The sequence below is a fragment of the Thermobia domestica genome, chromosome 12 (genome assembly GCF_964235325.1).
Source record: "Thermobia domestica chromosome 12, izTheDome1.hap1.1, whole genome shotgun sequence".
Taxonomy (NCBI): Eukaryota; Metazoa; Arthropoda; class Insecta; order Zygentoma; family Lepismatidae; genus Thermobia; species Thermobia domestica.
In genome coordinates, this window is record NC_137465.1 from 108,959,485 (window position 1) to 108,973,657 (window position 14,173).

A 14,173-nucleotide genomic window follows, 5' to 3' on the forward strand; every position below is an offset into this window, starting at 1 on the left:
CCTGTAATGTTAATTTATATTAATAAGGTCATAAAAATTTACTAACACGGACATTACAATATTACTCAGATTGGAACATTATCAAAAACATTGTACTTTTTATTCAACTTCTCTTAGAGGAAGATATATATATATATATTAATTATAAAAATATATTAATAAATAAATATATATTAATAAATAAAAATTAAATTAAGGGAAACATGTTTCTCTCCTATGACAAAGTTTTTAACCACCCCGGCAGCTTCACTTTCTTTATTCCAAGTACTTGTTATTGAGTTAAACTACACCAATGTTCATTTTGTCTACGGTAACAAGAGCATTTCTATATTCTATTAAATAAGTACCAGGAATTGCTCATTAAAAAAGTACTTCATAAAAGTTATAGCAAGGAAATATATTTTACTGAAGCTTAGTACCAATGTACATAATTGTCGCGATGTGTTGACCAGTTTGTTTATTTATAGCTGTTGAGTTACGTTAATTGACCTCAACAGCAGGGGCGTTATTTGGGGAGGGCAGGGGCAATTGACCTCTCTCCCCAACCCAAGTTTCAGAAGCACACATTTTTTAATAAATTGTACAAATACTAATATAATAACAAAAAACGTTGAACTCTTACTTCGTTGGACAGTCTTGTTCAATGCCCCCCACTGGTAAAATCTGAAATGATGCTACTTGCTTAAGAGTGCTTTGTGACGTTTAAAATGGATAAAAATATCGAACAAGGAGTTTGCCTCAAATTTTGTGTTCCAACAAAATTTCTTGTGCTCAGTCATTGAAAACATTTGAGAAAGACTACGATGATTCATCTTTATCGAAAACATGAGCATGTGAGTGATGAAAAGCATCCAAAGAAGGCAGAAAAATGCTTGAAGACTTGTTTTCTTCCGATCGAATTTCAATGCCTTCGGCTAACGAAAACACTGACAAAGTGCGTAATTCAAGCTTAAGAGAAATGGTTCATACTCTGCACATGTCTCACGAGTCCGTTTGTGCTATTTTAGTCGATTTTTGGGTACGAAAGGCGTCACAAAAGATTAATTTTCTTCAAATCGAGCTCTGCAAACAAGTTGATCAGGACGTGCTTGAATGAACCAATTCAGACGCAACTAACTCACCAAATGCATCATAACAGGTGACGAGACGTGTGCTTATGAGCTTGATATTCAAATAACCGAACGATTTTTTGAATGGCACTTCAATAACAAGCCAAAGTTTAAAAAAAAAACGTCAAAGTCGATCAAAATTCAAAGTCATGTTGACTATTTTCAGTTGATTATCAGCTTAGCGTTCCTTTCAGCAGTGAGATTATATGAGACGTGTACTTACAGCTTAACATGGTATCCAATCCACATGAACTACCGTCGGGAATTGAATCCAGATTTTTCACGCAAAAGATACGTATGCTAACCGTTTAGTCACGAGGAAGCTCTAGACTATTTTCTTTTGGTTGTTGTGGTTGTTTACTTGGTAAATTTAATAAACAATATTATTTGGATGCTATGAAGTCTTTCAGAGAGAATATTAGCCGGAAAAGGCCAAGTTTATGGAAGAAAAATTCTTGGATTTTGGTTGGTTGAAATGGAGTTTAGATACTTCAAGCTATATGATAATGGACCTACAGTTTAACATTGGATCCAAACCACAAAGCTCCCGCCGGAAATCGAACTTGGGTCTTATGTTCCGAAGATACGTACGCTAGCCGTAACCATATAGAAATAAGAAGGCATCGTGCATCTTGCATCAAGGATTTTGCACCTTGATAATCTTCGTTAGTGAATTTCCGATCAAAAAGTCAACAAATGTCATAAACCAAGTTAGATATTCACCAAATACACATTATCTGTGTCATACTGAACCGTATTTTTAGTTTTTCGAAAAGATAATAATAAATATCCATATGCTATTATTTGCATTAAAGCTTAAAATGCAAGTTAATTTCACATTTGAATGGGTTCCTTTTTAGTAATGCTATTAAAATCATATAATTTGTAAAAATATTTAACGTCATTTTAAGTAGTCTTAAGAAATGTTTTTGAAGCTCAAAAATATTTCTTTGGTAGTAACACAATCATTGGACCTTTGGTGTATTAAACAGTTTATTTAACTTATTTTGTGTGATTTGTTTAAAGTACATCCATTTATACATCAACAGTAAATAATACATTCAAAAAGCAACTTTACACCTATATATACTCGATTATATTGCACCACAGAACAAGATTGTCGTATCTCTAAAATTTGAATTCTACAGGTAAGTCCAAAAAATCTAAACTAACTTGATATTTTTTACTGTATTTGGGGGGTGAGATTGTAACATTATTTAAATACGCATAATGTTAAATATTGTAGAACAAATGTTCTTAATTACATTCAAATTTAAATTATTTCACATTAAAATTGATAGCAAGTTAAAGCCTATTTTAAGTTACGACAGTCTTATTCTGAGTGTGCGAGAGCTATTGTACTCTATGCGCTATGAGTAGTATTTTCTTCAGACTTTGTAATCCTTTGCTGCGTGTAGTTTGCTTCCGTGTGTCAGTCAGGCGATAATGGGTGTCTAATTCTTCTTTGTTCATTGTGTATTTAGCCTTCATCTCCTTTGAGCGGTTCAGATTGAGTCTTGGTGCTACCGCGCATACAGCCAGGAAGTCCATGAAGTTACTACAAGAGGTTTCCGGAGATTGAATCACAGCTAAGTTCTTGTGGCTACGTCATTCTCCGAAGTCCATAGGATTATATAAAATAATAAGAATAATTCGTCTATCAAGAAAACACTCACATGCTCAACAGACTTCAAACTGCTAATTCCAAATTTACAAGTTACACTCCACAAAAAATAAAATAGAATAAAATAAAATATTAAAAAAAAAAAAAAAACTTGTAAAAGTCTTCAAGAACCAACGAAAACGCATATAGATTGGTCTGAATATTTATGGGAACAATTTTCAAGAACTAGTGTAAGAGATGTAAGAGTAAGTTGTTACGTGTTGTTGTACTCATGCATAGTGTATATTTAGTTTTCGATGCTGTACAGGGTGGCCAGGAAATCCTTTTATACTAAATATTACATTACATTATCAAATAATATAATACTGCTAATATTAAACTGGAAGTCATACTTCGGTTTGATTTTCTTCATAATGTGATCGGCACTAACTTCATTGTTTTCCTCAGCTGGCAGAAAAAAAACGCGTGAAGTTTAGTTCAGTGGGCGAATACAAGCATTTTCACTTGCTTTAACAAGTATTTTCAATACGCGCGCTTAATTTTTCCTCTGGCTCAAATTATTAATGTCAATCATTGTGAAATATATATTAACTATAGAGAAAATGTCAACTATAATGTAAAAGTCCGTATTCCCTAATATTGAGTTATTATTATCAAATGTCAAAGACAGCATGCGAGTGTTCTTTTTCTTGTTGATTAGAAGTTTTTGAAGTGATGCTGAAACAGAGGGCCATTACTGGTATGTTTGTTCAGTTTGATACATGCTCTGTCTACAGTTTGTGTCATGGGTGGTGGTCCACAGCTGAACACACCAATCTTCTTTACCTGTAAATAAAGAAATATATCAACAAATAATTTAATTATTTTAACTTCTAACAAACGAAGCTTATAACGTGGTGAGTCAGTTGCTGTAGTGGAGGTATCCAAGAATCACTTAACTTCTAATTGTGTTATCGTGCGTGGTAGCTGAGTTAACGTTTTAACTTTAGCACTAATTTTACATTGACCAATACTCTTACAGCAATGTTGCCAATTTCGATTTTTTACTCATATTCAAACAACATGTTTTATGTTGTTATTCAGATTAGAACCTTGTAAATATGTTACAATATTCAACTGCTAAAAACAGCTTTTCCAACAGAGATTTGGCAGTAGCACATCATTTGCTTATTGATTTATACCTAACGTCAGAGCTCCTCCGTGGCTAAGCGGTTAGCGTACGCGCCTTTGGCGTGCGAAGTCCGGGTTCGATTCCGGGCGGGAGCTCATGTGGTTCGGATTCCACGTTAATCAGTAGGTCCACGTCTCATATAGCCTCGCTGCTGAACGGGACGTTAAACTCAACTCAATTGATTTATACCTAACGTCAACTCGGCTGCCGCAAAAAATTTGTATTTATTTAGTTGTGGTTTTCTTCTTTATTGTTTTGAAACCTAATTTTGCAGCATTATGCAAGAAGCAGCTTTTTTATTTGACATGTTCGTGTTTAGCATATCAAATTCTTTGAGAAAAGTCTATTTTTATCTCGGAAGCATGAATTTCTCTTCTAGTGTTATCCGTTACCAAATAAAGAATGTACACATCAACAACTGTATAATTTACTCACTTTAACTATTATGCCTCTTCCCTAAGTTTACCCGTACGTTTCTAAATTTAGTAAACAATTTAAAGACAATGAAAAACATCAGCAATTTAAAAAGTGAACTAGACATTATCTGCAACATGAATTAATAGCTGCTTTCAAGACCTTTCGTACAGTATACAAATTTTGATTCCCATCCATTATGACTTAATAACTTGTAAGAAAAGGGTAGAAAATAGTTATTATTTTATTTGACAGTATTTACTACTTAGCTCAATTTCTACATTTTTGATAGTTTTCATTGACTTTAAGGTATTCACTCGGCCGGTCGCCCCTATGCCCTATGGAACCCCTGGAGGTTCAATGCTGCGTTCACAAAAGCTCTCCACTGACTTCTATGCTTAGCCAAATGGATCTACTTTCTACTTTGTATTCCTATTTCTGCGAGATCCACCTTAATATTGTCCTTTTATCTCCGCCTACGTCTTCCTAATGGTCGTTTTCCGATTGCACTTCCAGTTACAACGTTCAAAGTGTTCCTACTTTCTTTCACTCCGAAAAAATGAAATTTTTGAGTTTTACGTCCCACGATTATGTCGGTTAGGCTAAAAGAGACGATGATGATGAGAGATGAATGAAATGGTGGAATGAAGAAAGTGGGAGGAAACGGGAGAACCCTGAAAAAACCCACGCACACGGTGTTTGTCCACCACAAAGTTCACTTGGCGGGAGCAAGGTTTGAACCCCGGGCCCAAAGCCCCAGAGGTAAAAGCTCTACCACTGAGCCACCGCGGCCCCCTTTATTCCATTCTGGACACATGGGCTGCCCACCTGAGCCTCCTAGATTCCATGATTCTAACAATGTTTGTTAAACAATGTTGTCAGTTCCTCGTTATGAAGTTTCCGCCATTTCCCAGTCCCGCTCCTCGTGCGTCCGAATATTGGTCTCAGGATCTTGTTCTCAAATACTTTTAGTTTACGTTCTTTCTTCTGACAAAGCTACCATGTTTTGCAACTATACAGAACAACAGGCATAATTATCGTTTTACATACTTTAAGCTTCAAATTTCTCAACAGAATTCGTGACGATGACAAAAGATTTTGAACTGAATAATAACACGGATTCCCCGCTTTTAATCAACATTTAATTTCTTCGTGAATATGGGTTTGGTCTCTTAATATTGATCCTAGATATTTGAATACACTTTATCGAAAGTATTATTTGGTATTTTAATTCGTCCATAATTTGCAGTATTAGGATCCCGACGAACTTAAATGTATTTAGTTTCATCTGCGTTTACTTCTAAATTCACCTCCCTTCAAGCGTTTAATAAGGCCTCTGCATTTTTTCTGTTGTTTTTCTATCATCTCCTATTAAATTCACATCTTCAGCATACGCCATTACCTGGTGAATACCATTCAGCTCTAGGCCCTGGTTGCTAACAATGATTTTTCTTATAGCGTACTGCAGGACAAAGTGCAATAATAATGGCTACAACACATCTCCTTGTTTCAGGCCATTCTGGAAATGAAATCTCGCGGACAAGAATTTTCTTTCCCAGACCTTACTTTGGGATTCATTTAATCAATCGTAATTAATCTAACTATCTTTTTCGATATTTACCAAAATTTAGGAAAGTGGGAATGAGCATATTGAAGGACGTTAACATTTCTTGTTATCGTTAGATACAGTAACATCATATAGATTACAATTGAAGGAGTCAGGAGAAGAACTTGATAACCAGAATTTTACAAATTTTACAGGAGAGCCACAAAATCGTTTATCAAGTTATTCTCCAGACGGCATATTCTCCTTCTTAAAAACCTACGAAATTATCATGCTTTTTCCCTTTAATATTTCCTTGTCATTAAGGTCCCAATTATACCAACATAAATCACTACTAAACCCAAAATTTAAAAGAATAGACTTCTTCTGTCCTATCAATACTTGAGCTAATGAGCTTACCTTTGAGTGTACATGTTGAAGAGATGCCAAGAACTGATTGAAGTCCGGTCGACCAAAGTGTGTCACCGCCTTAAGACCAGTAAACAACGAGCGATCACGTACACGTTGAAAGTGCCTCTCACAAATATACTATTCAGATGGAAAGAAATACAAATACACTTGTTAACCACTAACCATTAGATCACACTCGAACAATATTTTGATTATGGGAATTAAACTTACTTTAAATCTTATACCAAATAATATATTATCAAGTAAAAACCAATAAGATTGTGGATTTATAATAATGAAACAAATACACAATTATACATTGTCAGCAAACACATTGAACACGAGTATCAGATAGAGTCACGGTGGCTCAATGGTAGAGCGTTCACCTCTGGTGCCTGGGGTCCCTTCTCCCTGATTCGATCCCAGCTCATGCCAAGTGAACTTTGTGGTGGACAAACACCATGTGCATGGGTTTCCTTGGGGTTCTTCCGTTTCTCCATTTCACCATTTCACTCAATTCTCATCATCACGGTCTCCTTTAACCTATCCGGCACACCATGGGACGTAAAACTGAAACATTTCAATTCATTTCACGACTATCAGATAATTTAGTCTAATGACTATTAGATTAATTTAATGATTATCAAATTTAGTCATTATCGTATCAGACAATGACTAAATCAATCTATTGATGGAGAACATTTATGTTAGTTTCGAAATTCATTTGAGTAAATTCTAATTTCACTTATAATTTCATCCTAAGAACTAACGATCTTTAAGGTACAGTGTATGCCAATAGTAAAAATACCCACGCATGAATACATTTCTAATTGCAATTTTTATAGTAATTTGGGGATCCTGAATCCAACAGCATTATTTTTGAACATACGAGTCCATCTGGTGCCTAGGAAAGTTATCTCAAATTTGTGATGTAAGTATCTCAAGTTTGAGGTAATCTTTTTCGTGACTCCATGGATTGATATGTTTGAGAAAAGTTCCACTGGATTCACAATCCTCAAATTAGTATAAAAAGAGCAATTACAAATTTACGTGGATACTTTTTACTAGTGGCACGATCGTAAATTCCTTGAAAAAGATCTAATCATTAGTTTCATTATGTATTATTTATCAAAATATGAATACTTTATTCAAATTGTACATCAATTTGTGAAATATTGCTTCACCTAAGAATACATGTTTGATAGAACATCATAAAAATATTTCTAGGAATAATGAAAGAACAATATTCGATTATATATAGCATGACACATTTTTATTATTTATATTTGGTCCACAAAACCATATTCTGGTAATGTTCTTTGAATTGAAACCACAGCAAACTAAGCAATTTCCTATGTCTAGGCTGACTTGACGGCCGAGGCACTGAAGTAGCTCGGACACATCATCACATACATACGAATCGAATATAACAGTTTACCTAGGCTTATTAATTTGTAGCTAATGACTTCTGTAGTCGGTAAAGCGTAAACCTACCATCTGAGCGGCCCAGGTTAGCCCCGATAGGGACAGGAAAATCTTTCTCATTTTACCCTGCTTTGAATGTGGCTCTGAGTTTCACTCAGCATATTTAAAGTGGATTTCTTGGGCAACCTGGGGAAGTAAAGAGGCCAGAGCCTGGTGCTCACTCACCACATCGCTTCCTTATATCCTGGAGCAAGATTTTTTTTTTTTTTTTTTTTTTTTTGAGGGGTGGAGTTTAGCGTTCTTTTTCAGTACTGAAGTTATGTGGGAATGGGTCTACAGTTTAAGGTGAAATCCGAACTATCGTAATGCGATAAAGTATCAAGGCACTTCTACCGGGTATTGAATCTGGTACCCAGTGCACTAAAGGTCAGCTCACTAGTCATTAGACCATAGGAGAAGGCTGAAGTCAAGAAAGCGTGGTTCTTTACTTTCACAGACAGCTTTTGAGCTTCATGGAGTGCCGCGCAATGGAGAAAACACTTTACTTACTTTACTTAGCTAATGTCTTCTACATCGCTATGTAAGGACTTGCTGTGGTAGGCTTATTTTAACAGTTTGGATACAAAACCTCGCGATGGAAATCTCACAGCCACAACCTCATGGACCACAATCTCGCTATTTAATACCTCCCCTGGCTAAACCGTTGCCATACAAAATTTCGCCATAGCGATTTCTTCAGTGTAGAATGTTAAGGTCAAGTAAAGATTGTTCACACACAATTCAACAAACTTGTATAAAATAGCCAATATTGAACCAACATTGTTAAAAATGATACAGTATATAGTTGAGTATTGTGTACACAATACCAGATCTGCAATCACTGTTGAAAGTGATTGTGTTCTAAGTGGCAGTCATTTTTATTTATTCTTACTTTGATCCCAGAAGCTCTTGTATATACCTAGGTATTGTCATGGCGAGATTTTGGACAGGCGAAATTTTGACCCGTGAGGTTTAGGAAGGCGAGCGAGGTTTTTGCCATACAGGAATTTGGCCCTCGGGATTTTATGCGGCGAATTTTCGGCCGTAAGATTTTGTCCATATACCTATTTTAATATTAGTTTTCAAATGTCAGCAAGCAGGGGTTGCCTTACCCCCACAGTATTTTTTGCTATTTATATATTGTAGAGTCATATGTGTAGCAAGTTTGGATAAAATTACTTCAGGCATTCCGCAGTTATTCTGGAACCTACATATACACTCACACATTTGTGCGTGTGAAAGCTAAGATGAGGCACTTACCAACAAAATAGTCCTAAGATCAAACTTCTGGTAGAACTGTGTGACAAAAATGTGCACTGAAACAGTTTTGTTATTGTCAATGTTTTCCAGATCTCTGATAATATCTACTAGCCACTCGAAATGTTTCTGCGTTTTAGTCACCCACAGAAAATACACCTGAAACAGAGGAATGAATTTATACATTGATTGAATTTTCCTGATAAATAAATCTAGGTATGCCACTGTAACTAGATCAAAATCCTATACGAAAATTTCCCTTTTAGGACCATCATCTTAATAAGGCAACATTTAAATGTTCCCTCATTTCAATTGGCATGTCTGTTTCAAATATCTAATCGTAAACTTCATTTACTGGCAGGATGTTCAAAAGTATAAAAGTCAATAAACATTTTACGTGTATAGCAATTATATAATTGTTAGTTACCTTTCTACAAGCATACAAGTTCTTGATGTTTGCTCGAAATACAATATCCTTTAGAATGGATGCAAAGGGAGTGACACCGATTCCTCCACCAACAAGCACGGCTACTTCAAATTGGTACCAATCCTGGTGCCCTTCTCCAAATGGACCATCTATATGAATCTAGGAACAATCAAAATATTTTAAAATTAATAGTAATAATAATAATAAGCTGATGATGATTGTAAAAAAGAAGTAATTCAAACCCATCTGGAAAGGCATATGCTCGTCCATATACCTTTCAATAATTAATATGTGATTAGTTCATTGACTTTATAGACTGAAATACGCTAGTCTTCAATCGGCAGCAATGACTCATAGCCTATAAAAGCAGTGGTGCTATATTTAAGCCATGTGCTCTCATGATCATCCGCTCCCTACTCCGAGCATAACGTCAATATTTAGAAAATATGGGCAGGAACTATTTCTCTTTGTTTTCATATGTATTAAGTTTACATTTGCTATTTAAGTATCATATTCATTTAATATTCATTTCCAAACATAATGAACGATTACTATCCAGTGTAATTTAATAGTTATCGCTACAACACTTCTACATTGATCTTATTAAAACATTAGTTAAATTTAAATAGAGTCTATAATATCTACAAGATGCTAAGTGTATTCTAATATTTATGTTCTATGTTCAACGCACAAGTTTTGTTTCATTTCATTTACGAAGTTAAAAGAACTATGCATTCTCCACAGACACTTGAAGCAAGATAACAATGTATATAGTACTTAACTTTTTATGGTGCGGGATTAAAAACAGACTCAAAACACTTCAAATAATACTCCTCCTAACCGGGAAAATAACTTGAATTACATTGTGTGTCCGACACATAGCTCATTTGGTTTTGTATACCGTATTCACGTTTTGTCAATCATGCCTTTTCCTTTTTTACCTATTTCGTCATTTGCCCACAAAGGATTGTTTTAAAAACTGAGACAAGGGTTGCTAAGTGTACGAATTCGTAATTATTGAAATACAAGACTACTAATAATTGTAACTAATTGTTGACAATACAAGAAGATAAAAGCGATACAGGTATAAATGTATTTTACCATATCAAGAAATGGAAGAAGCCTACTATATGATCAATTCTACCAGATGTAGTTGCAGTGGTCATACAATTACAAACGTAAACTGTTCACTTTCTTTCAGCTTCTTTTATGTATTTCTTATACGAATTTTGGAGAGCTGTGTCAATAATATCTTGTGTTAGAGAACAAAGCTGTATTTTTTACTCAAACACTTCAAAACCATTTTTCAATATTAAAAGTAGGTAGTTGTACAGGATTGGGCAAATAAAAATGGCCCGGACGAGTGGCTACAATTGGTCGTGAATATATGCATGGAACCACACCACGTGTAAGCGCACTACAGGTTCACTTAGTGCGGGCTGTTACAGTGGGAGTTGAGCAGTGCACAGAGGAAGATGGTAATCAAAATGCAGCAGAAGGTATTCGTTGTTGAAACTTACGTGAAAACAAACTCGTGGAAAGAATGTGGTCAGTTGTTTGCTCATGAATTTCATGGTGTCAAAGTGCTAGCAACGCAACGATTAGTCAGAAAACGAAGTCAGACAGGATCTGTTTTGAACAAGGCAAAAATCATTACGAAACGTGCCCGAACACCTGAAATTGTGATCATTTTCATTCATGTGGTCATTCAAGAGATGAATGTTGTTCACTTTCAACATCTGGTATAAGTAGGTTAGCAAGCTATTTCCTTTCCTTTGCTGTATTTCTTTGTTCCCTGAAACTGCCCTCCGGACCACTTTTATTTGCCCCACCCTGTATAACGATATAACCTAAGATGTCTGCAATCAAGTAGTTTTCCACTAATGTTGCTCCAATACCGACAAGTCTCAGATCAAAAGCATCCAAAAAGGCGCTTTTATTATTAGGTTTACGTAAGCATACTACTACTACTACTACTACTACTACTACTACTACTACTACTAATAATAATAATAATAATAATAATAATAATAATAATAATAATAACCAGTATCTTTAAAAATTGAATGAAGTGGAAACAGGTACAGTAGTTTCACCAAAAATAGTTTAGTTTCTTACAAACCTTTGGGAGTGTCTTACTTCTTAGAAGAGTTGGATCATAGAGCTTTCTAATATTTCGTGTCCATGGGCCAACTGCTCTGATATGTACAGTTAGATTTTCCTCGTAGGGAGCCGAAGACAACGTAAATGGATGATATTCACTGGAATTGATGGCGGTGCATGCAATACGAAGCCATTGTCCTGACTTGTATTCAAAGTTTGAGGGTTTCTTGAATTCCAGGTAAGTGACATCTGTAAAAGCAAATATTTCAAATTATATTAAAAAGAAACTTATAGCAATAAAGTTCGCCAAGTAAGTCTAGGAAATTTCGATGTGACGAAATGACTGAATCAAAGAAAGACATTAGTTTATAAAATTTGTTGTTATAGTTAATATAAAAGGAACATTTAATTGACTCATGTTAAATAACCAAAATTTAAAGTATTACTAAGGTGCTTAAGTTATATTATATTATACGTATATCGTGTTTAGAATGTATGTGGAATAAAAATGTTACAAAAATTAGACAAAATAACTGGATATACGATATTATCCCGCTTTTACAATTATGATTCCTTCAGTTGTCCTATATTCAAAGTCTATTAGAAACCTCTTCTTTACTTTTGTAGAATTTTAATTTTCCGCTGTTTACTGCATCAAGACAATTTCTACGGCAAAAGCAAAATGTCACCACAGAAATAAGAGAACTGCTCATGACAACGAAATTAACCATGGCTTATTGCTTCATACTAATTGTAAGATGATGCATTGTAACGGTCGCACTCTGTGCGGTTTTAGTGCGCGACCAACATGATTGTTTTTCAATTCCATTGTTCTATTTACATTTAGCCTCTGATCAGTCTATCTTTCAAGTAGCAACATGATAATGCTAGCAGTTCATGCTGAACTATTGTATGAAGATGGAAGGTAATTTTAAAACTCTAAAACACAGATTACTTTATTTATCCAATCGTGTATATCATCTTATTCAATATTGTTGCATACAGAGGTTATGAAACACATGCAGAATATGATGATATAGCATTTTCATTCTCCTCTTTATTTCCCGAAATTTGAACATTCCCCTGATTTACACTGGATTCTTGGAAAGTGTAAAAGCCGAGTAATAATGTATTAAAAGTAGGATAAGAATCTTATTATGATTTTATTAGTAAAAAATGTACTCTTAGGAATGGGATAGAAGGTGTGATTAAAGGTTAAACAGAGGTACAGATAGAAGGTGTGATTAAAGGTTAAACAGAGGTACAGAAGTTTGTACTTGACAGACAACATTAAAAATGTAATTAATATGTTAAAACACAATTAAAAATAGAGCATTGTAGGACAAGGACTGTTCCCAGGCAAAGGCCTGGCTATCATGAAAGATTGTTTATGACAGAAAACTTGTAAAACATGATTTGGATTATAATTTCCTTAAACTGATAGTTGATTTCTGCTCTAGTTATTACTACTACTACTACTGCAATTGAATCTTTTCCTTAACGATTTAAATGGTTATAGATCAAATTTATAAAAATAAATATCTGTATATCCTGATCTCTGTAAATACCTCACATATATTTATACGTGTTCTAGGTCCTCGCGGCGACTCTCTATGTGTAAATAAAATATTCTTACTTGATGGAAGTAGTTCTGCCTTAATCACCGGGATCTCTATCTTGTTTCTGCTTGTCGTTACGAGACGATCCAAAGCGAAAAGAATACAAGGACCCAAGAAGAAATAATGGAAGAATGGTTCCTAAGTGAAAATATACAGCAAATTAGCCATGCAATTCCAAAGAAGGTTAAAGTATGTACTAAAACTAGTTATACAATCTGTTATATACATATAGGTTACTTTTAAATTCCCACAAATAACTTACTTTATATGTTAGATACTTTATGCTTAATATGTTAGATATATCTTTCTTTAAGCTTTAAGTTCACATTAGGTTTAAACAAATGAATTGCAGTTCATATTGTGAATTTATGGTAGACTTCCAAATTATACAGAGATCCATTATTGAAACCAGTAACGGTTAAATCTAATGGTTATATCTAACACTTTCGGATTCAATAAAGGGATAAGGTCGGAAATCGCATCTATTATTGAAGACATTGATTCCACATAAAAATCCATTTCTTGCTATCATTTATCGTTATTGCTCTAAGGGAACCCATTATTGAAATCGGAATTTCGTACACAGGTGAAGTAAGGAAGCTATACAGACTAGCAAACATTATAGAAAAGGCAATAAAGGATATTCCTCATATTAGGCAAATAACTAAGTTAGAATTTGTATTTACTAATGAAGACAGGATCAAAGAGATATGGAACGGTTATTTCGAAAAGCTTTTAAATAAAGAAAGAAAGCTTTCAGTGATGAAATTCCAAATCTTGAAGAAAATAAAAAATAAGCCACGAAGATGTAGAGAAAACGTTAAAGAAAATAAAGACGAGAAAAGTGAGGTTCAGAAATCATGCCATAGAAGCATGGAGAGATTTGGGGCTAGAAGGTATAGATATTGGACTGAATCTAATGCAGAGAACCTATGAACAGGGAAAAATGTTAAGTTAATGGCGTGATAATGCAACTGTATCTATTTTTAAGGAGAAGGGAAATGTACATAATTGTCTAAACTACAGAGGAT

General features: G+C 34.5%; 1 protein-coding gene across 1 annotated transcript in view; it reads right to left on the reverse strand.

The window, feature by feature from the left end:
• Positions 1 to 2,093: 2,093 nt before the first annotated feature.
• The window catches only part of LOC145666069 (dual oxidase 2-like), a 363,698-nt gene continuing 351,618 nt past the window's right edge, over positions 2,094 to 14,173 (reverse strand). Inside the window, exons 27-32 of the mRNA XM_081733166.1 lie at positions 13,160 to 13,280; positions 11,543 to 11,772; positions 9,421 to 9,579; positions 8,997 to 9,152; positions 6,282 to 6,410; positions 2,094 to 3,558 (exon numbers count right to left, since the gene is read on the reverse strand). Of these exons, the coding sequence (XP_081589292.1) occupies positions 3,430 to 3,558; positions 6,282 to 6,410; positions 8,997 to 9,152; positions 9,421 to 9,579; positions 11,543 to 11,772; positions 13,160 to 13,280 (924 nt within the window). The 3' untranslated portion in view covers positions 2,094 to 3,429. The remainder of the gene's footprint in view (positions 3,559 to 6,281; positions 6,411 to 8,996; positions 9,153 to 9,420; positions 9,580 to 11,542; positions 11,773 to 13,159; positions 13,281 to 14,173) is intronic.